The sequence below is a fragment of the Thamnophis elegans genome, chromosome 2 (assembly GCF_009769535.1).
Source record: "Thamnophis elegans isolate rThaEle1 chromosome 2, rThaEle1.pri, whole genome shotgun sequence".
Taxonomy (NCBI): domain Eukaryota; kingdom Metazoa; phylum Chordata; class Lepidosauria; order Squamata; family Colubridae; genus Thamnophis; species Thamnophis elegans.
In genome coordinates, this window is record NC_045542.1 from 44,898,790 (window position 1) to 44,923,599 (window position 24,810).

At 41.0% G+C, this 24,810-nt stretch overlaps 1 protein-coding gene across 1 annotated transcript in view; it reads right to left on the reverse strand.

Moving 5' to 3' along the window:
- Positions 1-24,810, reverse strand: part of FSCN2 (fascin actin-bundling protein 2, retinal) — a 78,096-nt gene that overhangs the window by 12,616 nt on the left and 40,670 nt on the right. The window contains exon 2 of the mRNA XM_032208495.1: positions 20,282-21,133. Within this exon, the coding sequence (XP_032064386.1) occupies positions 20,282-21,101 (820 nt within the window). The 5' untranslated portion in view covers positions 21,102-21,133. The remainder of the gene's footprint in view (positions 1-20,281; positions 21,134-24,810) is intronic.

Consider the following 24,810-nt stretch of genomic DNA (forward strand, 5'->3'; position numbering starts at 1 on the left):
GCTCTAAGATAGGAACCTCCTGAAGCCATAGTTACTGAGATTGTGGGGCAAAAAAAGTGGTGTAAGTTTAAAAACCAAAGAAGTCCCCAAATTCCCTTCAATCCTGCTTCAAAATCTTGACAATGATAGGCCTTTGCACTATTACCCTCTTAATCGAGGCCTTTTACATTCAGAGGCCAAATGTGGCTCCTGGCCATCAAAGGGTTACCTACTGGTAACCGAGTTACCCAATATTTTTGTTCTTAATCCAGGTCCAACTTTCTTGGCATGGTAAATAGTACCCTAATTCTCAATGCTGACTATAACGACAAAGGCTTTATACAGACACCAGAGGTGTTATTTCAAAAGCCCATCATGTACTCTTGCCCAGAAGGCTTCTCCACCTGATCCAAAATGTTGGTGGTCAGTGCTCCAAAAGATGGAGAATTCTGAGGTACAGTTTTTAAGTAACATGATAATTTTTTCATCAGCTCCAAAACTGCAGCCATCGGTCTAATGACATGCCAGAAGATTTAGACCTGCTACTTACCTTCACTGAAAACATAAAGGAAGGTCTTCCATTACTCTTCTGCTAGATTAGAATCGAACATCTATTACATATACTTGGAAAGAGTATTCGATACAGAAGAAACTTGGAAGTAGGAAGGATCCACTCAATCCTGTTCCACCGGCCAAATCTGACCCACCCCTAACATTCCCCATGTTAGGTAGGAGGTCATTGGAAAGGGACTCCGCATACAAGCATTAAGAAGTCAAGCCATGTTACCAATGTTGCTGCAACATTTGCCTGATAATAATAATAATAATAGCTACATTTGCCAGCGGGCATTAACCCAGCTTCTGAAGTGTTCAAATGTAAATTAAGAGCCAGGAGCACATTGCCTGCATTAAAAAAAAATCAGGTGACATTCATCTTGCACTATTAAATAAGGAAATGTCATAGATGCAATCAGGGACCATGACCAAGAGTTATTTTGGGTTTTTTTTTTTTTTTTTTTTTTTTTAGCAGTGAGCACAGGAAACAGAATAGAAAATGGAAGCCTGATAGCCTCTCCCATGGCTTTTATCCTGCATATCTGCTGACAGTAGAGAGCGTCTCATCTGATCAAATAGAAGCTGAAAGAATCCAAGAAATGTTGAGACGAGGGAATGTGACAGGCACCCGGGGCTCCTTGGAATATTAAATGACCTGGCAAAATTGGGCAGATTACAGCAAACACAACAACTGACAAAAAAAAGTGAATGGGAATGGTCAGAAAATCATTGGCAGGCAATAGAGCTGGGATGGCGAACCAATGGAACATGTACCACATGGGGCATGCAGAGCCCTCTCTGTAGGCACCCTAGCCGTCGCCTCAGCTCAGGTCCACTGCATATGTGCGCACACCTCCTGCCGGCCAACTGGTCTTCAGGTCTCTGCCGTGCATGGGGGGTGCATGCGCATGGGGGGGCCACTCGCATTGCATTTTGGGGCCTCACACAACACCCCCATACCCCGTTTTGGGCCTGGAAAGCCTCTTGCACCAACCTGAAAGCCAAAAATGGACGAGGGGGGGGGAGTGTGAGAAAAATCGCGCATACATGCGTGGGGTTGTGTGTGTACATGCACGGGGCGTTGTGTGCACATGCGCAGGGGGCTGGGTGTGGGGGTCACACACACATTGCATTAAGCATTGCACGCTTAAGGACAGAGAACTCCAGATCCCTGTACTCTGGTTGTGCAGTCTAGAAAAGCAATTTGTGTCCCACCTCAGTGACAGTACTTGGAGCTGCATTGTTATAACACCAGCAGCCTCTCACGTATGCTAGAGAGCCTTATTTGAACAAGAGGGAGAGTTCAAAGAGTATAAAAGAACCGTAGGCTGTGATGTTTGGGAGAATACTGCAGGTAAAATTAGATCATAAACCCGGAAAGGACTGCTGAGTTCCCTAAAGAAGCTTTAGACTAGAGGATGCGGATTATGACGTGTACATTGAAATTCCTGGGTAAATATTTTGTAGTGGCAGATTCTTTAAGTAGTGCCTTCTTCTATTAATCCAGTGATAAGAATTTGGTAGGGAAACAGCTGTTAGCAACCTACATTTTATTGTAGGAAGAGCGGGGACACACCAACTAAAGCTTTACAGATCACTGGAAATATGGACGATGGGTGTGATGAAACATGAACTGCCAGTGGAAAACTACATCTTCATACTCAGAGGGATGAGTTTATATTGGGGGATGGGATTATTGTGCTATTTCCTCTCCCTGAAGGACAAGCAACAGAAGGAGACTTGTATTTCCATAAAATGCTGTGTCAATATTGGAGAAAAGTTAAAGAAATCTAAAGGCAGGAGAAAGTCTGCTTTATAATGTAGGAAATTAGCACCCACTCCTCTCCTAGAAGAATGAAATATTTTAGGAAATATTAAAGGGGGAAAATATTTCCCCCTAAAAGGGAGGCAGAAACCCACCCCCCACCTTTGTCAATAGGTCATTAAGGCCTGAGCCAGAGAAACATGTTTTAGTCAGGAAATCGACTAACTCTTAATAGCCCCCCCACCTTTGTCAATGGGCCATTAAGGCTTGAGCCAGCCTATTCTACATAAGAAAGATCTACTCCATTTCATTGCACCACAATGAAATTGTACCACCCACCAAATTTCAACCCAACTTAGTACAAAGACAACCTACAAAGCTAGCTATGACCTCTGACAGCAACCAATCAGGATATTCTTCCTATGTCTCAGGAAGTTCAAAGCCCAGAGAGGGCATAAAACCCAGGAACTCTCAGCATTTCTTCCCTTTTCACCCAGGAGCTCCAAGACATGTCATCCTGTCCACCATTAAGCCATCTTTCCAAACAGCCTCCACGTTTCCAGTATCTTTTTCCCCACTTGGAACTGAACCCAGATGGAAATTTCTTCCAACAATAAAATGTAGATTGCTATTCTAATTTTTGGCAAATATGCTCTCTCTGTATATTAGATTTCAAGTAGTTGTACATAAACAACAGAGTCGTCTTGCCTCTTATAGCTTGGCTGTACAATATTCTCAGAAAACTGGGCACAGTTTGCGTCAAGCGAACTTAAGGCCTTCCAGGCACAGTGGGAATCTGAACATCAAGCATTTTCGCCTGTTTCTCCTCAGAGCAATGGAAAAGCAGAATAAACTGATCTTGAAGGTCAAGAGAAGAGGAAAGAAAGTGAGATCATATCTCCAGCTCTGCTTTTCTGGATATATTTTTTTTTAACATAAGTTGGAACAATCAGAGTGCAAAACTGAGACAATCCAAGTCAAACAGGATGTGTGGTTAGCCAAGTTATTTTTTGGTACCGTAGTAATCTTTACAGGATTTGGATCAAGGATGATGGATTGAAATTTGCAACCCACGTGAGGTAATCTACTACTGGCAGGGGACTGCAAGAGATCCACTGCATTTTAGCGACCATTCAAAGTTACAATAGCACTGAAAAAAGTGATTCATGATTGTTTTTCACATTTACGACCCTTGCCACATCCCCATGGTCACATGATCAAAATACAGACACTTGGCAACTGATTCACATTTATGACAGTTGCAAATGTCCCGGGGTCATGTGATCCCTTTTTGCGACCTTCTGACAAGCAAAGTCAATGGGAAAGCCAGATTCATTGAACAACTGTGTTACTCATTTAATGACTGCAGTGATTCACTTAACAACTGGCAAGAAAGGTCATAAAATGGGGCAATATTCATGTAAGAAATGTCTCACTTAGCAACCAAAATTTCGGGCTCAATTGTGGTCATGTCAACACGTGTTTTAAAACCGCAGCAGTGATTAGGGATCATTTGAACAGCGAGGGATGAGTAGGAAGGATAAATTTCTCTCCTTGTAGGCATAACACTTCTGCTGGGGTAGACAGAGAAGACGAATTACTGCTCTCCTTTTAGCACTATTTTGCAGGATATTCAAATTGGCAGAAAGGTGAAAGCCCATTGGTCAGATGAATCCCCTGGCCTGATCATCCCATTGGCAGCCTTTTCTAGCCAATCAGCTTTGTTCAAAATTTAGCTCCTCTGACCTTTTTATATTTTCATTAGTCTGGTCTTCCTGCAATTTCTAATGTGAATTTAATGGGATCTACCACACATGAATGGTTAGAAGGTATGGGAGCTATATATGGCATGGACAATTTATATACCATGCATTTTTAAAATGTTTGTGCTATTAAAAATGAAGCAGATTTCCCCATTTTTCTCAAAACAGCAATTATTTGATAATAGCAGAGATTTTTACCTTTTTGTTATTTCTCTCTCGAAATTCTTCCTGAAGCTACTTTTCACTCTCTAGAGAGAATAAGGGATATGAAGTAATTTTTATGGCTGCATTAATATATAATCCACCTTTCCCCAAGTGATCAGGAAGATATATTGACATAAATAGCACTGCCTCAATGGCCAAATTTTATTCTATTATAGAAAGAGGCATACATACATATTGAATGGCGACAAGGAAAATGGTGGATATCTCTGGCTTCCTTGGTCTTCCTACTGAACATCACCTGATAGTGAGAAAAGTTCCTACTAATCATTCTCCCTAAACACTGCAGTGGGGCTGAGAAGGTGGGTTTTGACACCTGAATAGTTAACAGTTGTCTCTTCTCTCAAAGTTAATATCAAAGTGTGATTTTTTTTCTCTGCTCTTGTAGATGAAAGGACAGGAAGAGAATTCCTGAGTTTCTGCCAGCTTAGTTGAAAGAGGATGAAATGTTATCTGCTACCTTCCCCCATCTCTCCTGCAGATGAAGAGTGTGAAGGGGCTGACAGCACCCACATGCATACGTATACAGATATCCAGCAACATAAAGTAGATAATGGGAGCTAGAATGTTCCAGCATCATCAACAACATCAACAAAGCATAGCAGATTGCATGGGGAGATTTATGAAGGGAAAAGAGGAGAAGCACTACTATGGACCCCCAAACCTCTTCCAGAATTCCTCTAGGTCTTTACAGTCTGATCTTCTTCTCCTCCTTTAAAAAAAAAAAAGTAGCTTGATAGCTCCTTTCCCACCACCTCTTCTCTAAGGGACGTCTCAAAGGGCATTTAGCTTCAAATCCCAGTGTATAAGAGGAATAGGCTTTTGCAGCCTGGTATGACTTTTTGGGAATTCAAAAACATCAAAATGCAAACATTTAAATAATTTAAATAAGGCCACCTCTTAATCATCTAGTACAGAGGTACGTTTGGAGGTTTCAGTCCTTCCTTCCTAGTCTTCAAATTACTTTTTTTAAAAATATGTAAGGGAAGGCAACATTCCAGGCAAAAGCACACACACACAAAAATCTCTCCAATCTATTACAATATATTACAGGGCACCAGAGAATTCTAAAGTAGAATGTTCATTTTCATGACTATGCCCGAAGTATACTTTGGTGTTAGTGTGTGCTGCATATATTGTGCTTTTGCAGTTTTATATTTTATCACTGATAGATAGATGATAGATGATAGATGATAGATGATAGATAGATAGATAGATAGATAGATAGATAGATAGATAGATAGATAGATAGATAGATAGATAGATAGGCAGGCAGGCAGGCAGATAGGCAGGCAGGCAGGCAGGCAGGCAGGCAGGCATTGAAATTAGATGCTTAATTCTACAACTTGTCCAGTGAGATAAGAACATAAGATTTACAAAACACACAAAACAGACATTTAAATCTGTAGTGCAGATACTTGATTATAAGTAATTGCCTCTTTCTACAGAAATATAAGGCTTCTTAAGACATGGCCCTTTGCTTCACATTTCTAGACTTCTCCAACTTCTCAAAGATTTCCAACGTTAATCAGTGTCTGGTGAGACATCTGATTTTTACTTTTCTGTTTCCCTGTTTCTCTTTACAGTATTACAACACAACACCATTTTCTATATATGGCACAGAGAATCTGGAGTAGTCTGAATCTGGGTCTACATATATGACTAACAGCCATCCCTCACTGATGAGGATGTGGACTATCTGATTCTGCAGATTGGTATTTAGATTACATTTATAACAATGAACTGTAAAATTAGAATAATTAAGTTTTTCTTTATTCTGATGCACACTTTGCCATGGACACCATCAGACACATTTCCCCAATCCTTCTATCAGTATCATAGTCAAGTGAGAGGTAGGATTGATGTGGCATCTATTATTCATTTTAGACGGCTGCGTATTATTTTCTTCCTCCAACATGATTTCTCTTTACTGTCGTCCTCTGCTTTGGGCAGTGGGAAAATCTGGGTTTTTTTTCAAGCCAGACTATGCTCCTGGATCCACTTGATCTCTAGGTAGATCAGCCTGACCAGCAGCTTCTCCAAGAGAATTCTCTGCTTCCTCATGGTAAAACTGTCCAGTCTTTGCATCTGTCAATGTCTATTTGAGATTCTCAATCATCTTGAATAAGCACCTTTGGGGCACCTGTCAATATTTGTCCTGGCTCTTTTTTATCACAAATTTAGCACTTTTCCAGAATAGGATGAAATATATGTCAGCCAATGACCAATCTCTGTTTGCAGATGGTTTAGTGCTTGTTCTAGAAAAGTGCTATTTCAATAATGGTCCCCCTCTAAGTGCACCAGCAGTTACATAAATACAAGGGGTTCTTGCTTAAACCCACAGGTCTAGCCATCTTTCAAAACTCACTACGGTAAGTCTCTTAGCTCTTCTATGCCAAAGCAATTGCTTGATGATTTTTCTGGACTGGTAATATTTGATGGCAGGAAGGAGCAAAGGCTGGAGGAGTGCACCAATCACTGTCCTTAATATGTACTGTACGCTATAAATAAATACCGTACAATTGCCAACATGGTGCCTGCAGCAAAATAAGAGATTGCAAAGGAGAAGGGCAAATTTTATTCATGTGTAGTTTTCTGCTGGCTCTAGGAATGGTCGATATCATTTTAACTCAGCCATGGAGAAAAGACCTATGTGTCAGGGTTCCAAGTAACACCCCAACAAAAACAAGACTCCAAGGCTTGAGATTCCTCAAAGTTCCATTTTATTAGAGATGTCATATTGGCACATCTGGGAAAACCAGAATCTGAAAGCTTCCAGGTTTTCCCCACCCAAACAAAAGTTCAAATCCCTGCCCAGCATCCAGATATGGTCCAATCAAGCACTGTCCTAACTGGAGATACTGCACAGTCACGCTACTCAAGGTGCAGGGCAAAATGTCCTTGACTCTCTCAGAAAGTTATTTTGACTATATCTACCCTACTCCACATAACCCCCCTCCAAGTTTCCCACAGTAATAAATGTAGCAGGCCTGAAGGCCCAATGCAAAAGATGACTTCCAGGACTGACACTGTTTGTTTAAGGTGGGAGTGGGATTTTCACCAAACCAAAGCTTAGCATTCTGGCTTCCAATTTATCCAAGTTCATTGCAAACCTCTTGAGAGTTTAATTCGACCCCCCCCCTCCCCATGCTTATCTCTAGAAAGGATTGCATTCATACATACACATAGACACAGATTGGAAGAATCATGCCTGTTGGCAGCACTGAACCATGGATAGCCTTTGCCTCCGTACCTCCTTGCAATAGCCCAAAGAAGGCCTTTTTGCATATGCTGTGCTCTTACCAATATACCGGTATCTGTGGTATTCTGCAGCCCTGGTGGAAATGATTCAAACATGCCATAAAGAGAAAGACCGAGGCTAGTTGTGATTGGTGGATTTTGTCTGCTATTGATTTGACACACTGCTGGGTTTCAAATTTTTTTAGAACCTCTTCTGTAGGTGTGGCCTGTGGGAGTGGTTTGCAGGCCATGTGACTGGGTGAGAGTGGCTTGCCGGCCATGTGACCGAGTGGGAGTGGCTTGGCAGTCATGTGACTGGGTGGGTGTGACCAACTTGTAAAATGTGGTGAAACTCACTTAACAACGCTCTTACTTAGCAACCAAAATGTTGGCTCAGAAACTCTGGCATTTGAAGCACGCAAGTCTTAAAATTGTCAAGTTACAAGACCCTTGCACCCCTAATTCTTTAAAAAAAAAACAGGGGTGTTCAAACTTGACAGCTTTAAGACTTGTGGAGTTCAACTCCCAGAATTTCTCCTCCAGTCATGTTGGCTCAGGAATTCTGGCATTGAAGCGTGCAAGCCTTAAAGCTGTCAAGTTACAAGACCCTTGCACCCCTAACCCTTTAGAAAAAAAAACCTGGGGGTATTCAAACTTGACAGCTTTAAGACTTGTGGACTTCAACTCCCAGAATTCCTCCTCTCATTTTTCATCTTGATGATGTGTGGACGGGCGGCGGGAGGGAGCTGGAACTGGTTCTAAACAGCCCCTTTAGATTTGTGGAACCGCTTCTATAGAAGAGGTTAGAACTGGCAGGAACCCATCCCTGATTTGACACCATAATATTGCTTTTCTCAAAATGGCATCCTCTTTATGTGTTGCAACGGCAGCTCTCAGAAAGCTGTTCTGGCTGAGAATTGTGTCAGTTAGATACACTGCCAATGTGACAAGTTGTGAAAGATTGATATCTCCTCCTCGCAAGAAGAAGCTAGCTTCATAGCTTTCCAACATACATTGACACTTTTGTTCCCAAAAGCATATTTTATTCATCAACACAAAACAGATTTTCTCTCTCTTTCTTAGGTAAGCAATGTTATCAATATGCAGGGGGAAAAAAGAGTAAAACACAGTAAAGAAACTAAAGGCATGAGATAAGAGAAAGAAAGAGAAATGGTTATATCTGCTTTACATTTAACACCATATCTCACCATACCAAACCTTTTTATCCTATAAATCTTGTTTGAAGTACGAGATTCATAGGATGCCTTTTAAACTTTTCACTTCTCTCTTGGAAAATTTCATTGGGCTCCATCCAATCATGACTTTTTTTGGTCTGTCCTGGTCTTCTGCTGCATTTTTTCTCACTAATGATCAAACTACCTTTGTGTATTTCTTTCCTATGAATTACTTTATTTTGTATTCAATCCACATTCATTCATCACTCTTAAGAGTACTGAAGCCACCTCTTTTCCTGTTTCTACAATGCACTTTATAAGTTCTCCTTTTTCTTTGCACTTCACTTCCTTTTTTGTTTCTTTTCACATACCCAGGGCTTATTTCCATTTAACAAGATGGGGAAAAGTATGTCCTTATACATAGCCATTTTTGCTTATTCAGCCAAAATAAATTTCTCACATCATTTAACTTTCTATCAACAACCGCATGTCTTAAAAATTTTCCATCCATTTCCCAATTTTTATTAAACGTTCCATCAAAGTAGACTAATTAATCCATTTGTTCTGGATATTTTTTAGGTTTTATGTGTAACTTGGTATTATTCCATTTCCTATCAAATACAGCTTAAAGGTATGTAATGTTCCCGTCATTTAATATATTTATGGATGCTTATAGTTAACTGTGGAGGTATGTTGTTGGCAGATCTGTATTACTCTATGTGTCTATGTTCGGTATAGTTTTTAAGGCATTGTTGACTGAATGATGTGCTATGAATGTTAGATTGCATGATGTAACAAAGTATGGTCTGAGGTACATGCATATTACCGTATGTACAGATCTGCATACAGATTTACAAACAGCATACCTGTACAGTTACTACAAGTATCCATAAATATATTAAATAATCAAGAAAACATTACACATCTTTGTTTTATTCCTTATTCAAATGCTGATGCATTGACTAAACTTTTCATTAATTAGGACACATGCTTTGTTTCCATCATATAGTGCTCTTACTTGATTCAGCAATTGCTCTTCAACTCCGTATTTGTGCAAAACATCCCTTCCTTCCTACTTAGTCACATGATCATACACTTCCTCTGAACTGAGCCAAGTACAGAAAGCATGCAGAGCATGGCTTCTGGAATTCATCCCAACTTCTTAGTAATAGCAAAGCTCCAGGTCACCTGCTTAGGAAGGAAGAGGGCTTAGAACGGAAAAGCTGAGATGGCAACATCTTCTTTCCGTGGTGTCCAATTTCCATTCATTCTGCTGTGAGATTAATCTATCTCATACTTTCTTTTCCTGTGGTTGTGTTACTTTCACTCTCATTTGTTTCACTTCCTTTTCTTTCATACTCATTTTTTTTAATTGAGGTCCACCGTTTCATGTTGTCATCAACCTGGTATTCTTTGCTAATTCTCTAAATCTTTCATCATGAACAATCAAATCAGTCATGCTTTTTAATTCATTCCTTTGCCATGAGTACACATGAATAGACTTACGCCTAAACTTCATATACGATTCCTATTTCCTATTTTGCCCCACCTCCCCCCGCCCTGGATCATATTCATTAAGAACGTTGGGCAACTTTTCTTCCAAACTTTGTTTTTTCATTAACACCATTCTCTGCAGCATGTCATACAGCTATTGCCAACTTGTGAATTGGTGATAGTTGACTTGACTTGAATTTAAAATTGAGTAGCTATATTGGGGGGAAAATGGAAGTGGCTTTCTGAACATGAACTATAAAGCTGGTACCATGTTTTCCCAAAAATAAGACCAGGTCTTATATTATTTTTTGCTCCAAAAGATGCACTAGGGCTTATTTTCTGGTTAGGTCTTATTTTGGGGAAAATACGGTACTAATTGTGTCTTTCTGGCTGATGATCTTAACTAGGGCTTATTTTTGGGGTAGGGCTTATATTACAAGTGTCCTGAAAAATCATGCTAGGTTTTATTTTCTGGTTGGGTCTTATTTTCAGGGAACCAAAGTAGATTTAAAGCGATACAGAAGAAATATCTAGGAATTAAGATTAATTTGTTGTTTATAGGGAATGTTTTCCAAGTTCTTATTTCAGAGAACTTTACCACAGAACAGTTGGTTTCAATGGCCCTGATGGCGAGAGGGGGAGGGAGTACAAGTAATCCTTGACTTATGAACACAATTGAGCCCAAAATTTATGTTGCTAAGAGATATTTCATAAGTGAAGGTTTCCCCATTTTATGACATTTCTTCCCCAAGTTGTTAAGTGAATCGCTGCAGTTGATAAGTTAGCAACATGGTGGTTAAGTGAATCTGGTTTTCCTTATTGACTTTGCTTGTCAAAAGGTTGCAAAGGAGGATCTACATGACCCCTGGGATGGTGCAACAGTCATAAGTATGAACCAGTTGAATCTAAATTTTGATCACATGATCACGGGGGTGCTGCAAAAGCCGCAACTCTGAAAAACAGCCTTAAATCGCTTTCAATGCTGTTGTAAATTCGAACGGTTACCAAATGAATGTTAAGGTAAGTCGAGGACTACCTGTATTCCTATCCAGTCTGTTATAAAGCCAAGGGTAAACAAAAAGGGTTTAGCACAATTGGTAAATCCAGTCTGTTTTCAACCGGTCAGTAAATGCAAGATTTCTCCCAATTCCCAGAGATGCATAATAGCGAAGTTGTCTGGAACCCATACAACAAAACCAGCTGCAGCTCTAATTGCAGAAGCTGGCTCAGCTGTAGACAAGTTCATAAACAGACACCAAGGACAGGCAGTCATGTAAAAACCCTTGGAATTGTTTGGCTGACGATTCCTCTTCCCTCCCCTCCTTCATGCTCAGCACCAGAACTCCACATATAGGAGCAGGCAATGACAGCTTTTCTATAAATTGGCAAGCCACGACTAACCCTAAGGTTTCATGACATCTGACAGGCAAAATTCCAACCATTTGTATGATAATCTCTTTTTTAAAAAGTAATAATTTTGCCACTAGACATAGGAAACAAATTAGCAATAGCAATAGCAGTTAGACTTATATACCGCTTCATAGGGCTTTCAGCCCTCTCTAAGCGGTTTACAGAGTCAGCATATTGCCCCCAACAACAATCTGGGTCCTCATTTTACCCACCTCGGAAGGATGGAAGGATGAGTCAACCCTGAGCCGGTGAGATTTGAACAGCCGAACTGCAGAACTGCAATCAGCTGAAGTAGCCTGCAGTGCTGCATTTAACCACTGCGCCACCTCGGCTTATTCTATATTAGATTTCTCAAGTTTCAAATGAATGTGGAGGCAGGGGTGGGCTGCTGTAGGTTCATTTCAGGAGAACTCTTACCTAATGTTATGGCCAGTTTGAAAAACCTCCAAATCCCACCCCTGACTGGCCCTGCCCACCTCACCCCTCCCTTCCCAAAAGTCTCCAGGCAGGCTATTTTGGATATGAGATAAGTGCAGGGCCCATGCGGAGGCTTGAGGAGGGGGGGGGGAAACGGCCTCCCAGATGTTACAGAAGGCTGACAACAGGCCCATTTCTGGCCTCTGGAGTCTGGGGGAAGCAGAGGCTTGAGGAAAACCTCCGGAGCCTGAGGAAGGTGAAACGCGCCCCCCCCCATGATGTGTGGGGGGGTCTAACTAGGCCACACCTACCCAGCAACCAGACAGATACCGTTGCTGATATTTCTGAAGCCCACCCCTGTGTAGAAGTTACTATTGCAGCTCACTTGTGGATAGGAGTATCCATACAATATGGTGAATCTCTCTCCATGACTTGTTTTGCTGTCCATCTGAGATCAACTCCCAAGAAAACTGGCATGCAAGCAAATTAACATTAGCCCTTAGGCAGTGTGGCACTTCCTGATCCTACTTACTGTGCGCCAGCAACTATTTGGTTGATTCATGCAGATGTTCTGGATTATAATTCCTACAGTCTCACTTAACTTTCCACAATGCATGTGTCTGATAGGAACAGTGGTCAAACCCTTTGGAAGCAACAAATTGGGAAAGAATACTAACAAATAATTATACCGGGCTTATGAAGACAGCTGCAATTTTACAAAGCAGTTTGTGCAGTTAAAACTTCCCCAAACAAGGATTTCTTGAGACGCATGCCTTTTCAATATAAACAATTTGGACTGATCCTCTTGTCTGCTTGTGGCTATTTATTTTGGTGGAGGTAAATTTCAGAATGATTCACTGTGAATTGTTAAGGTAGAAGATTGTTTCTTTTACTTTTAAAGCTCCAGATTAGAGCACAATGTGGAAAACTGGTAATTATCTATTTATCACTCAGTTCAGAGGTGGTATTCAACAGGTTCTGACCAGTTCTGGAGAACCGGTAGCGGATATTTTGAGTAGTTTGGAGGACTAGTAAATACCACCTCTGACTGGCCCCGCCCCCATCTATTCTCTGCCTCCTGAGCCCCAACTGATCGGGAGGAAATGGGGATTTTGTAATATCCATCCTCTGGAGTGAGGAGGGAATGGAGATTTTACAGTATCCTTCCCCTGCCACGCCCATCAAGCCACACCATGCCCACCAAGCCAAGCCCACAGAACAGGTAGTAGAAAAAGTTGAATCCCACCACTGACTCAGTTGTATCTGATTTTCAAAGACTGCCTGGGTAAGTCTCTGAAGTTTTCTTGGCAAGGTATTACAGAAGTACCAGTTTGCCATTGCCTCCTTCTTAGAGCTGAGAGAAAATGATTGGCCCAAGATCACCCAACTGGCTTTGTGCCTAAAGTGAGATTAGAACTCATACTCTCCCAGTTTCTAATCTGATGTCCTAACCATCACATCAGACTGGCTCTACATCTATATAGAGAGAGACATAAACAGATATATATGACTCTCTTTATACACAACTATATATATGACTTCATTTGGGTAGGGGAATATAATCCATAATACAGTCCCTAATACTTTCATCAATATCAAAAAGGAGAGTCAGAGAGCTGGGATGCTGGATAAGGCAAGTTTTCCTGCCAATGAAAGAACCATCCTGCCCAACTCAATCATCGGAAACTCTCTGCTTCACAGCTATTCTTCCTGCATCACATTTCAGCCAGAAGTTCTTTGGCTCAGCCGCTGAAGACAGAGGACAACTTTGGAAGCCAGGGATATGATGCCCATGTTACTGCAGAGTGTCTGTGTGGGTGTGCTTTTAGAAACCAAGTGATCTACTGTATTCTTGGCTTCACTAGGACCAAAGTGAGCAACAAAGGAGTAGCATTTGCTAGAGATCTGAGTTCTGTAATCAAGAAACCTCTAAGCAGCACTGCACTAGTGCAGGCAAGAAGGTCTTGGAGGTCGAATGGGAGTTTATTTTGATATGAAAAGTATATTAATGATTGTTAAAAATTGCTATCTGATTACTTTGTTCTGAATATGAATAAGGGTATATTCAGGGAATTTGTAGGAGATGTAAGTAAAGCATATATGAGAGGAGTACTGATGAATACAAATATATATATATATATATATATATATATATATATATATATATATATATATATATATATATATATATATAGACAGAAACAAGGGTAAAAACGAAAAGAGTTGGAAGAGGATACCAAAAGAAAAAATTGAAATGTATTTAAATTGTGTTATAGAGGAAGGCGGCACAAAGGGGACAAAATTAAGGGTTTAGAAACAGACAGATACTTAGATAAAGAGATAAGGCCCCTAGCTAGAGAAGAGTACAGGCAAAAGCTGAATCAACAAATAACTTCTGGGGAAATCCTGCAGGTAATCAAACAATTAAGATTAGGAACAATGTAAACTGCTTAAAGTTTGTGTAATGGTAAGAAGCTGAGCTAAAGAGATTTTACTGACTTTTTTTCCTTCTCTTTCTTTTTTCTTTTCCACCTTTTTTTTTTCTTATTATTCCCCCCCCCCCCCAACTTTCTTGGTTTTAATACATCTTAGACTGTGTTTGATAAAAAGTTATACCGTGTACGGGCTCTGGGAAGTCGGGAGGGGGGAAGGGAAGTGGGCTCATAGGGGGGAGGGGGGAATATAGTATGTGCCAGATTTTAAAGTAACATGATTGCACTTGTATACTGTTGCTTTTTTTAATTTTAGTATAAAAATAAGAAGCTGAATATATCGATAGCTAGTAGAAATACACCTAAGCGAGGAGCAGAGGGAAAGAAGAGGGAGGGGTAGAGAGGGTGGGAGAGAGGATCGGAAGGAGGGTGAGATGGAAGGGAGGGGGAGAAAGGAGTGACAGAGGGGGAGGGGAAGTAGGAGAGGGGAATGTTGGAGGGGAGAAAGGAAAGTTGGAGGGGTTGGTTTTATTGGTTTTATTGGTTTTGTATTTTGGGGAGTACAAGGATAGCTGTGTTTATTGCCTAATGTTATATGGCCCCAATCATGCACAGTATATATGTGACTGTAAGAAATGAAAATGAAAAAATGAAAATAAAACATTTGAATATATATATATAAAAAAAGAAACCTCTAAGCAGGGGTGGGCTGCTACAGGGTCACCCAGGTTCAGGAGAACCCATAACTAATGTTATTGCAGTTCAGAGAACCTCCAAATCCCACCCCTGGCTGGCCCCTCTCCTCCCACCCTGCCCCTCCCAATTTTCACCCTCCCAGAGGCTCGAGGAAAGCCTCCGGAGCCTGTGGAATGCAAAAACGCCCCACGCCCCGCCATGATGCAGGAGGCTGACTAGGCCACACCCATCATGGCCACGCCCAACCAGCAACTGGGCAGAAAACCCGTTGCTGACATTTTTGAAGCTCATCCCTGCCTCTAAGGCTCTCATGATTTTTTTAGTGTGTGTGTTTTTTCAGAATATCTACTGATTTCCATTGTTTCTGTTTTGCTTTTGAAAGTAAGATTTTAGGTGTCATGAATTAGAGAATTCTACAAAGAATAATTTAAAACACATGAAGACTGTCTGCAATAGTTTTCAGTGCTCTGATTTGAAGAAATGGTAGCATGTATGTTTCCTTTTTTTTGCTTTTATATCTTATCTTTCCATACTTAATATACATATTAGTCCTCCTAGATCTTTTCTTAATTTTCTCATTCATATATCATGCTCAAGAAATGTGAGAATAAAATATGTAAACGTCTGAATAGAATAAAATATATAAACTGTTACTCCCAGAGGATTTTGTGTGCAAGTGATTTCTTTTCATGGAGAAAATAACATTTTATTCCCTGTGAATTGCCATATATCACTGCCATGAAGCGGTAGTTATTGGACTCTGATTCAGAAATTGGCAATCTTATATACCTTCGATATTGTGGTTGTACAATTTCAGTTTGTTTTACACCAGCCAAAAGATCAGAAAAAAAGAAGTACTGAACTCAGCTGGAGTCTTAAAATAACATTAAACAAAATGATTCGTGTATGTTTCATTTTTCTATGGGAAAAGAAGCCAGGGTATTTTTCCAAGTATATTCTATAATTTCTTTGGTTTGCTAATAATATGGCAGTTATTATCATTTTAAGTTGTTACCTTATTTCTTCTTTTAAGTTTGTTCTCGATGCTAATGAATGAACAATTTACCATACTGGGTTAAATGTGTTGGATTGGATTGTCTTTTCTAAACTACAGGAACATTAAAAAAATGGTTTTTTTTCCTTACAGTTTTAACAGAGATCAACTTCTGCTTCTGTAGCATTAAAATCAACCCTAACATCAGAAATTAAGCAGGTTTCTTGCCCTTTGATCTTCATGTCACAAAAAAACTTACTTTGTTTTTTCCTACTTGGAGACTTTAAGTTTAGAGCTTAAAAAATCACAGTCAAAAATTTACAATACAATACAATAATACAATAGCAGAGTTGGAAGGGACCTTGATTATGAATATCTTTCCTAGCTTAGGGGAGGGGGATAATCTGCTGTATTTCTCTACCTTCTTCTGCATATGAAACAATAGATAATTTCCCCAGTGTTGTGATGGCAAAAACTCAAGGTTATGTGATGGAATTCTGTTATAGCAGAAAACTAGGACAAACATAAAAGTTATGCATCCTACAAGTCATGTTGCTGTTAGGCAAACCAACTGATGTAATTATTACTCAGTTACTGCAGGCAATCAAAGTACAGTATTGTTTGTAGCTTTCAACTCACCATTGCTAACTGGGTGCAATTTTGGATTCATCACTCAATATAAGCTGTTCTTCTCCATTAAAAAGAGGAAGACAGCAAAAAGGGAAACCCCATCTATGAAGGTCCTTTGAATATTTATGTGGGGTTTCTTTTTTAAAAGAAATTCCAGAAGTACAAAACATTCTTAAATTGTTATGTTCTTTGAAAGGAAAATCTTGTTTTGGAGTACTGATTTTCCTGAGAAACAGAAATGAATTAAGCTGGTATCTTGTTTTCCCCAAAATAAGACCTCTCTGGATAATAAGCCCAATTGGGCTTTTGAGTGCATGTGCTAAAATAAGCCCTCCCCCCCAAATAAGCCCTCCCCTAAAATATTTAAATGCATATGCAGCTGGTTCCCGGCATTTCTGGGGGGGAGGGGGAGAACATGCCTCACATGCACCTACCATACATGCAGAATGGCCTTGCGGAGACTGCTCCCGCAAACCCTAGCTAATGCATCCCTTCTCTTAGTGGTGGCCACAAAAAGAGCAGCAGGCCCAGTGACGCTAGGGCTGGCAAGAATGTGCCAGAAGCAGAGACAAAACTCCCAGCCCTCTCTGGATCAGCTGAGGTTAAGGGGCCTCCTGAACCTCAAAAATAATAAAACCTCCCCAAAAATAAGGCCAAACACTTATTTCAGGGGTCAAAAGAAAATAAGACCTTGTCTTATTTTCGGAGGGACATGGTAGCTGTATAAAACTTTTAATAACCACATCTAAGTGGTCAGCTAAGATGTATTAATGTACAAAGAAATTGTGCATACACAAAACTGCTTCAAATATGATCTGCTGGAAATTGTGTGGTTGACTTTGTACTCTTGTTTCCCTTGGAGGACCGGCATTGTCCTATGGGTCTGTAGAAATAAAATTATATTAGGAACACTTGTTTTCAGGTAGACTACCCACCTCTGGGTGCCCACAGAAAAATATCTCTTGCGTTTTGAAAACAAAAGGTACTGAGTTAACTTCACAGTGGCATTTGGATTTTTTTATTTTATTTTGGAATTCTAGGAAAAGGAAATAGTGTATTCACACAGTTCAGTTGTTTATAGGAACTTGAGTGTTCAGGGGGAGACATAGGGAAGACATGAGATGAAGGATAGGCAATAATTTCACTGTTCATATGTAGGAGATGAGCAAGCTAAGCTGAGTTGGAAGGGGGGAGTTAAATGTGCCATCAGTTTGGAATCTTTGTGCTTCCACAAGAGACCTAAGTTCAGCCTTCTGTGAATTCCATTGACCTTAGCTAGGACTAGTTTACCTTGGACCATTAACTGACCAGACCCTTGTGTATAGGTAGCAATAATAAAGTGTTCAGGGCTTTGAGCTCAGTGAGTATTCCTGGTTCTTTGTGCCTGACATTACATCATATTCCCGCACATTTTTTAAAAAAAAGAAAGCACTACAGAACATTTAAATCTGCAAAAAGTTTTCTTAAACAGATTATTTTGTTAAAGATGAGGAGTAGGATGGAAGCCATGATAGGGAGACACAAATTATGGGTTGATGACTAAAGGACAACATTGTTGTCTGGATGATCAATCAAATTACCATAACTGCATAAGAGTCATTCTGTAGCCAAATGAAAAAGTTACCTCATGAGTTTTGATTTGTCATACCCTAAAATTCAGCTCTGAGATGACAGAGGAAAGCAGTTTCAAAAAGGTTGGGCACTTTATATTTAAGCAAGTAATTGCCATAATTCCTTAGGTAGATGGTAAATGCATAAGAGGAAGATGGGTGGTTAAATAAAGTAAAATAAAATAAATTAAAAAGTGAACTAAATAACCCCCTTGAATTCATCTTGAAAAATTTGTAAAGCAAAAATATAAAATGAGATTGATTTTTAGGAATGAGTTTTATTTTTACGGCTGATAAGCTCTGACTTTTATTAACGGACAGCACCCAAAACAGATAACCTGAAAAGCTGATATCAGGTCTCAGTGAACTGATTGGACTGATTTAAATCAGGAAGGAAGGAATTGGAAGATATTCTCTAAGTAGTCTCACCTAATGACACAGAAGTAAATTAAACATGAGCATAATCTCTGTCTGTGTGCTGCTAAAATTTATAGAAGCTTGGGACAGCTGTTGCACAAATCACACTTATGCAACAAGTCTTGTGCCACAGAATGCCACACTAGATGGGGTATATCCAGGAACATATTTGCTTTACTTATGGGCTTTTCTCTTGTGTGTCTTGTGTGTCAAAGAAGGCGGGATGATGTACCCGAGAAATATTTCTTAAACACTTCAGATCCTAGGTCCTTTATCAAGGGCTCTGAAAACTCTGCCGCTTCTCAAACAGGTCTCAGGCACTTTGAGGAACACCCCTATTTTAACTGTTTGTGCCTTGACAGAAATGGAAGCCAGTTAATGAGATCTACACACAGAGAAAGCCTCACACCTACTTAAGGTAGCAGCCCTTCCATTCACACACCAAGGCCTGAAATCTGGTGGCTGCTCAGTGAAGACGGGCGTCCTCCCAATGCTCTGCAGTTACCAGAAAACAAGCTTCCCCCCTCCCTCCAGGATGTGTTTTCCTAGCCTTTGTCTTGGCTTTGGAAAGACTGATTCCCCACCAGGCTCTCAGCGAATCCCGAGAGTCCCCCAAAGCAGGTGTAAGCCGCTTTAGCTGAGGTTGATGTGGGCTAAGTTACCCCACCTTTGCAACAACTTGCTAATTCAAAAGAAGGCATTGTGGCAGGACTCAAGCGTGTCTTTCTTGTCAAAGAATCAGCAGCAGAAATGCTAACTGAGTCCCTAACATTATTGCACAGACTGAAGAGACTCAGTTGTACACTTAACTAGCTGTCAGTTGCGACAAAGCTTCCAGACACTCTATGGCTGCTCACTTTGGTGAATGTCCTTCATTCTTAAATCCTAGCCCAGCTCTTACCGATAATACCTCTTGGATTCAAATCCCCTTTGTACAATTGAGGTAATCTGCACTTTTCACAGCTCAGACACCAGTCCCACACACACTGTACCTCATATTAAAGCTATGATTTGTTGACTGAGCCTGTAAGTGCCGGAGTTCATACATCATGCAAACCGAAATTTACAATTTACAGTGACTGGATTCAAACAACATGCCAAACACACTATGTTACAGTTTTATTACATTTCATGAACCAATCAGTACACTGATAAAAATCAATGAAATTAAAATGTATGCCCTTTCCATTCAAGTACACGGATGTAGTGTGAAGGATAAGGATAAGGAAGGTGACTGCCAAAAAGGTCTAGAAAAATCAAATGTCAAAAAATCTCCAGAAACTATGGAGAGGCAGTATATGACAAATATTGCCATTTCCCCCATTGTGCAGCCAGCCGGTTAAGCAAATGTAAGCAGATTTCCCAGTTGCAAGACAGACAAACAATTAGACACATACTGTATAAGCCTGTTACTGAAGTGGGAGAGAAACATTGCCTGGCCAAGGGCAGCCCCACAAAGCAAAAAGAGGATGAGTTTATTACCTTGACGGATGGAGACGTATCTGCCATTGGAAGCCACAAAAACCACTTGCGGGTGACTCTCTTCCAGATCAAAGAGTTCGTCTTTCCCTGGCTTGGAGCTCCTGCCAGATTTTAGAGTGCCCGTAGGTCCCACCGGTGCTAGGTACTTCCCATCACAATCCTTGAAGGCCAACTTCCCTGCCTTGAATTCCAGGGTGTAACCTGAATGGCGGTCAGGCTCCTGGACCAAGGTGCCATCGTTCCGCAGGTAGCGGTTGTCGCAGGTTCGTAGGCAATACTTCTTGCTCTGGAAGGTAAGGGTGATCAGCGAATCCACACCCCAAGGGATGTTGCTGTCAATAGAGATCTCATCCTCTTGGGCACTGAGGTGAGCGTACCTTCGCCTGCTAACGCTCAGAAGATTAGCTTGGGGGTGGATGGCCAAGTGTACAATCCAGAGTTCAGTTTCAGTAATGGTTTGGGCGAAACAGGACAACCTGTCTTCAGAACCACCAAAGAAGCGCTTGTACGGTTCCGACTGGAGTGCCCAGCGTCCATCTGACTGAGTGACAATGATAAAACACCCATCTGTTTCTGGCTTCTCAGCTTCACAGGAGACCTTGCCATCCTTGTCGGCAGACAGGTACCTACCTAGGTGGCTCTTTAAGAAGACCACCGAGCTGTCTCCATCCTGTTCCAAGCTCCATATTTGCTTCCTTTTCAGACTCGGCGCCGAGGCATTGATTTTATAGCCAAAGTGCTCTGCTGTTAAATAGCGATTATCAGAGTTGATTAAGCCAAACTGGATCTTCAAGGCCTGATGGATCCCATTGGTTGGCATCTTCAGTCTAGAACAGCAAACAATCCTAAAGACTGGGGGGAAAGTCAAGTTTTTCCCAGTTATTAATAGGTGGTACGAATGTTATGCCCAGCCTCACAATTGAGGAATCTGGATTAAAAGCAATTGAGTGTTTTACATCTCAGTCAAAGCCACGGATGACCTGCAAATGCCCCTATTCCAGGTCCGTCTGCAGCAGCTTTTCCTTCATCTAATCTGCAGCCCATAAAACCAATCTTGTTCATTACTTTTTCCCCGCCCTCCAAACCTCCTCGAGCTGGCAGCATTGCTCTCTCCTGCACTGCTCACATTGACTTCTTCTCCTCCTCCTCTCCACGGCACAGCAGGGATGGGGAGGGGGGGGGAGAAAAGTAGGCACTTAGCACTGCACCAGCCTTGCTTAATTAGCACAGCTAGGATTACAAAGCTTTCAATGAGCTGCCAGCCTCCTGTAACCAATAGTGGAGCTTCTAGATAAAAGCCACAAGAAAAGGGGGTTGACAGGTGGCACAATAGCCTTTTGATCAGCTGTGTTCTTCAGTGGGATCTTGTATTCTACAATAGTGGCATTCTGTACTAGAGCTCTGTCTCTTTTCCTTTGCTGTCTCAGTATCTCTAAATGTTTCATAGGCTCCCTACCAAGCTCCTTCACATCTCAGGGCTAGGGTACCTTGCAACCAAACCTGCTGCCTTCCTGGTTGATTTTCTCCATGGACATGGTTATCTGATTCCTTGTGGTAGGTCACCTTCGAGTTGAATGCCTCTTTGGTCCAGCTTCTAATCTTCTTAACAATTAAAAGGGCCTTTCTATTAGTGTAATTCTTTTATCCTCCTTCAGATTCTTTGCCTCCATCTGTTAAGTAGCTCCAAATCCATGGCTCCTTTAAAAGGAAAGTGGCAGGAGCCCTTCAGTTTAAGGAAATGGTCTACCCCAGAAGTGGAATCAGGGCAGCCCATAAAGCAAATGGAGCTAGCTAGGATAGCAAACCCAAGTCTTGAATAAGTAAATGTCAAAGAAATGCTGCTTAATTTAAACATAAAACCTTGGGATCTGCTAAAGGAGAAATTATTCAAAATACAGAACGGAAGCTACACCAAGTACCCTATTTAGGGAGTTGCTAAGAAGCAGCACCAAATTCATGGCATATAATCAATCAATCAATCAATCAATCAATGATCTGCAGTGGATTCCAGATTTCCATCTAGTTATTCCATTAGGCAAAATGCAGTTGCTTCCTTAGGTAGCAAAGTATCTAGCATTTCTCCTAAGCTTCCAGGCCAGCCAGTTGCTTTCAGGTGCAGTGAAGGACCTTGTGTTCCTAGACAGAAAACAAAAAAGCACCCAGCTGCTTCTAGATAGAAGAGGGCAAGGGACACCAAGGAGAGAAGCAACATGGAATTAAGGAGAAAATTCCTAACAGTGAGAAGAATTAACCAGTGGAAAAGCTTGCCTTCAGAAATTGTGTGTGTTTCATCACTGGAGGTTTTTTAAGAAAAGACTGGACAGTCACTTGTCTGAAACGGTATAAGATCTCCTGTTTGAGCAGGCGGTTGGACTAGAAGACCTCCAAGGTCCCTTCCAGTTTTATTCTGATTGATTGGACCTTCCATTTTGCCCTTTGTCTTGAGTAGCAAAATATCTTGTGCTAGTTCGACAGTTGCTTTTCCACCCCCTTCCATCCCTCTAGACTCCCTGCATTCATAGAAAAATATGTTTCTGAGATTAGAGAATATTGTGAAAACTCTAGTAATATGAAGATGAAATGGAGAGTTGGTAGAGGCACCATATAATATTGGAAATTATATTGGTGGTGAGACATGAATGGGAAACTTGCTCTTGGACAAAGTTTAAGTAGGGTGAAACAAACAGTTCACTGCTTGGGTGCTGCATGAGTCACGGAGAAGGAGTCTAGATAGTGGGGAGTAATGCTAGTACAGACAGTCCTCAACTTATGACCATCCACTTAGTGATCGTTTCAGGTTACAATAGAACTGAAAAAAGTGATTTACAATCAGTCTTTGCACTTACAACTGTCATAGCCTCCTCAAGGTAACATGATCAGAATTTGGATGCTTGGCAACCAGCATGTATTTATGATGGTTGTAGCATCCTGGGGTCATGTGATTACCATTTCCAACCTTCCCAGCAGGCTTCTGAAAAGCAAATTTGATAACAGAAGCCAGATTCACTTAACAACTCTTAATTCCCGCTGCTCACGCAAATGGAGCATATGTGCACGTGCTCACCCACTGCTCGTGCAAATGGGGATGCACATGCACATGGGCTCACCTAATTCCAGGGCCCGGTTCTGAAAGGTTGGGGACCCCTGTACTAGAGGATAGGCTTCTAAACCTAAACAGAGTGCTGAAAGAAACTGAATAACCAATCCAGAAAGTCCCCTTACAAAGAAAACACAATTTATAATGCATTGTTTGTTTGATGAAGATTATGTCAGCTGTCAGTGAAGGGAAGAGTTGCTTTTGTTCTTGAACTTGATCCTTACCTATGTTATCTACTTATTAGAAGGCCAAGACAAATTTGCACAGAGATGCTTTTCATCATCAAATGCTGGTTAGTATAAATAGTTCTCTGGAGAATACATCATTTTGAGGATAGAAGGCAAAGCAGACAAAATGAGAATTCTGCTAGCATCCATATATCTCTGTTTTCACTTTTGTTCATGTGACTTAATACATAGCAATGTGGAAGACCACCAGATGAATCACCAATTCACCCTACCATTAGCAAGAGTGATAATGGGAACCATTTATGCCGGGCACTCCATTCTCCAGTACTTTATAAATAGCTTCTTCAACGTTTGACGTCCAAACAGCTAGTTAATTCTTGTGTCAATCATTAGGTCATCGCTTTCTCAGACAACCTTTTCTTCCCCAAAACATAAGAATCTTTTAAAATTAAATGTATGGAATAAATGTTGTCCACCTGAAACATGGGAAGAGGTTTTAAAAAGGAAATCTTGTCCTTTGAGAAAGGAATCCTCACTCTGAAGCAAGGAACCACCCATCTCTTCACCCCGTATGTTGCTGAATTGTTGCTCCCAAAATAATTACATGACTAGGATGGCTTTCAGATATTGTTCAGCATCATCCAAAGATGCACAAATTCTTCATTCCTACCATGTATGCAAAGGTGGGTTGCTGCCAGTTCGGCCTGGATTGGACGAACCAGTAATAGTGGCAGTGGGCACCGGGAGGCTCCGCCCACCCACCTGGACGCTTCTGCGTATGCACAGAAGCATCATGTGAGGGCACCCTCACATGATGTAAAAAAATTGGCAATCCATCTTTGTGTGCATGGAATTTGATCTTAGACAAAAGAGGACTGCAGATAGGCTTAAGATACAGAAGGGTCTTGACAGACCTGAACATTGGGCGCTATCTAACAAAATGAAATTCAGTGGTGACAAAAGTAAGGTTCTACATTTAGGCAAGAAAAACAAAATGCACAGGTACAGTATATGTGGTATCTTGCTCAATATTAATAACTGTGAGCGGGATCTTGGGAGTCCTATAGGACAACCATTTAAATATGAGCCAGCCATGTGCAGCAGCTGCCAAAAAAGCCAACACAGGTCTAGACTGCATAAGCAGAGGGATAGAATCAAGATCACGTGAAGTGTTAATACCCCTTTATAATGCTTTGGTAAGGCCACACTCGGAATACTGCATCCAGTTTTGATCGCCATGGCAT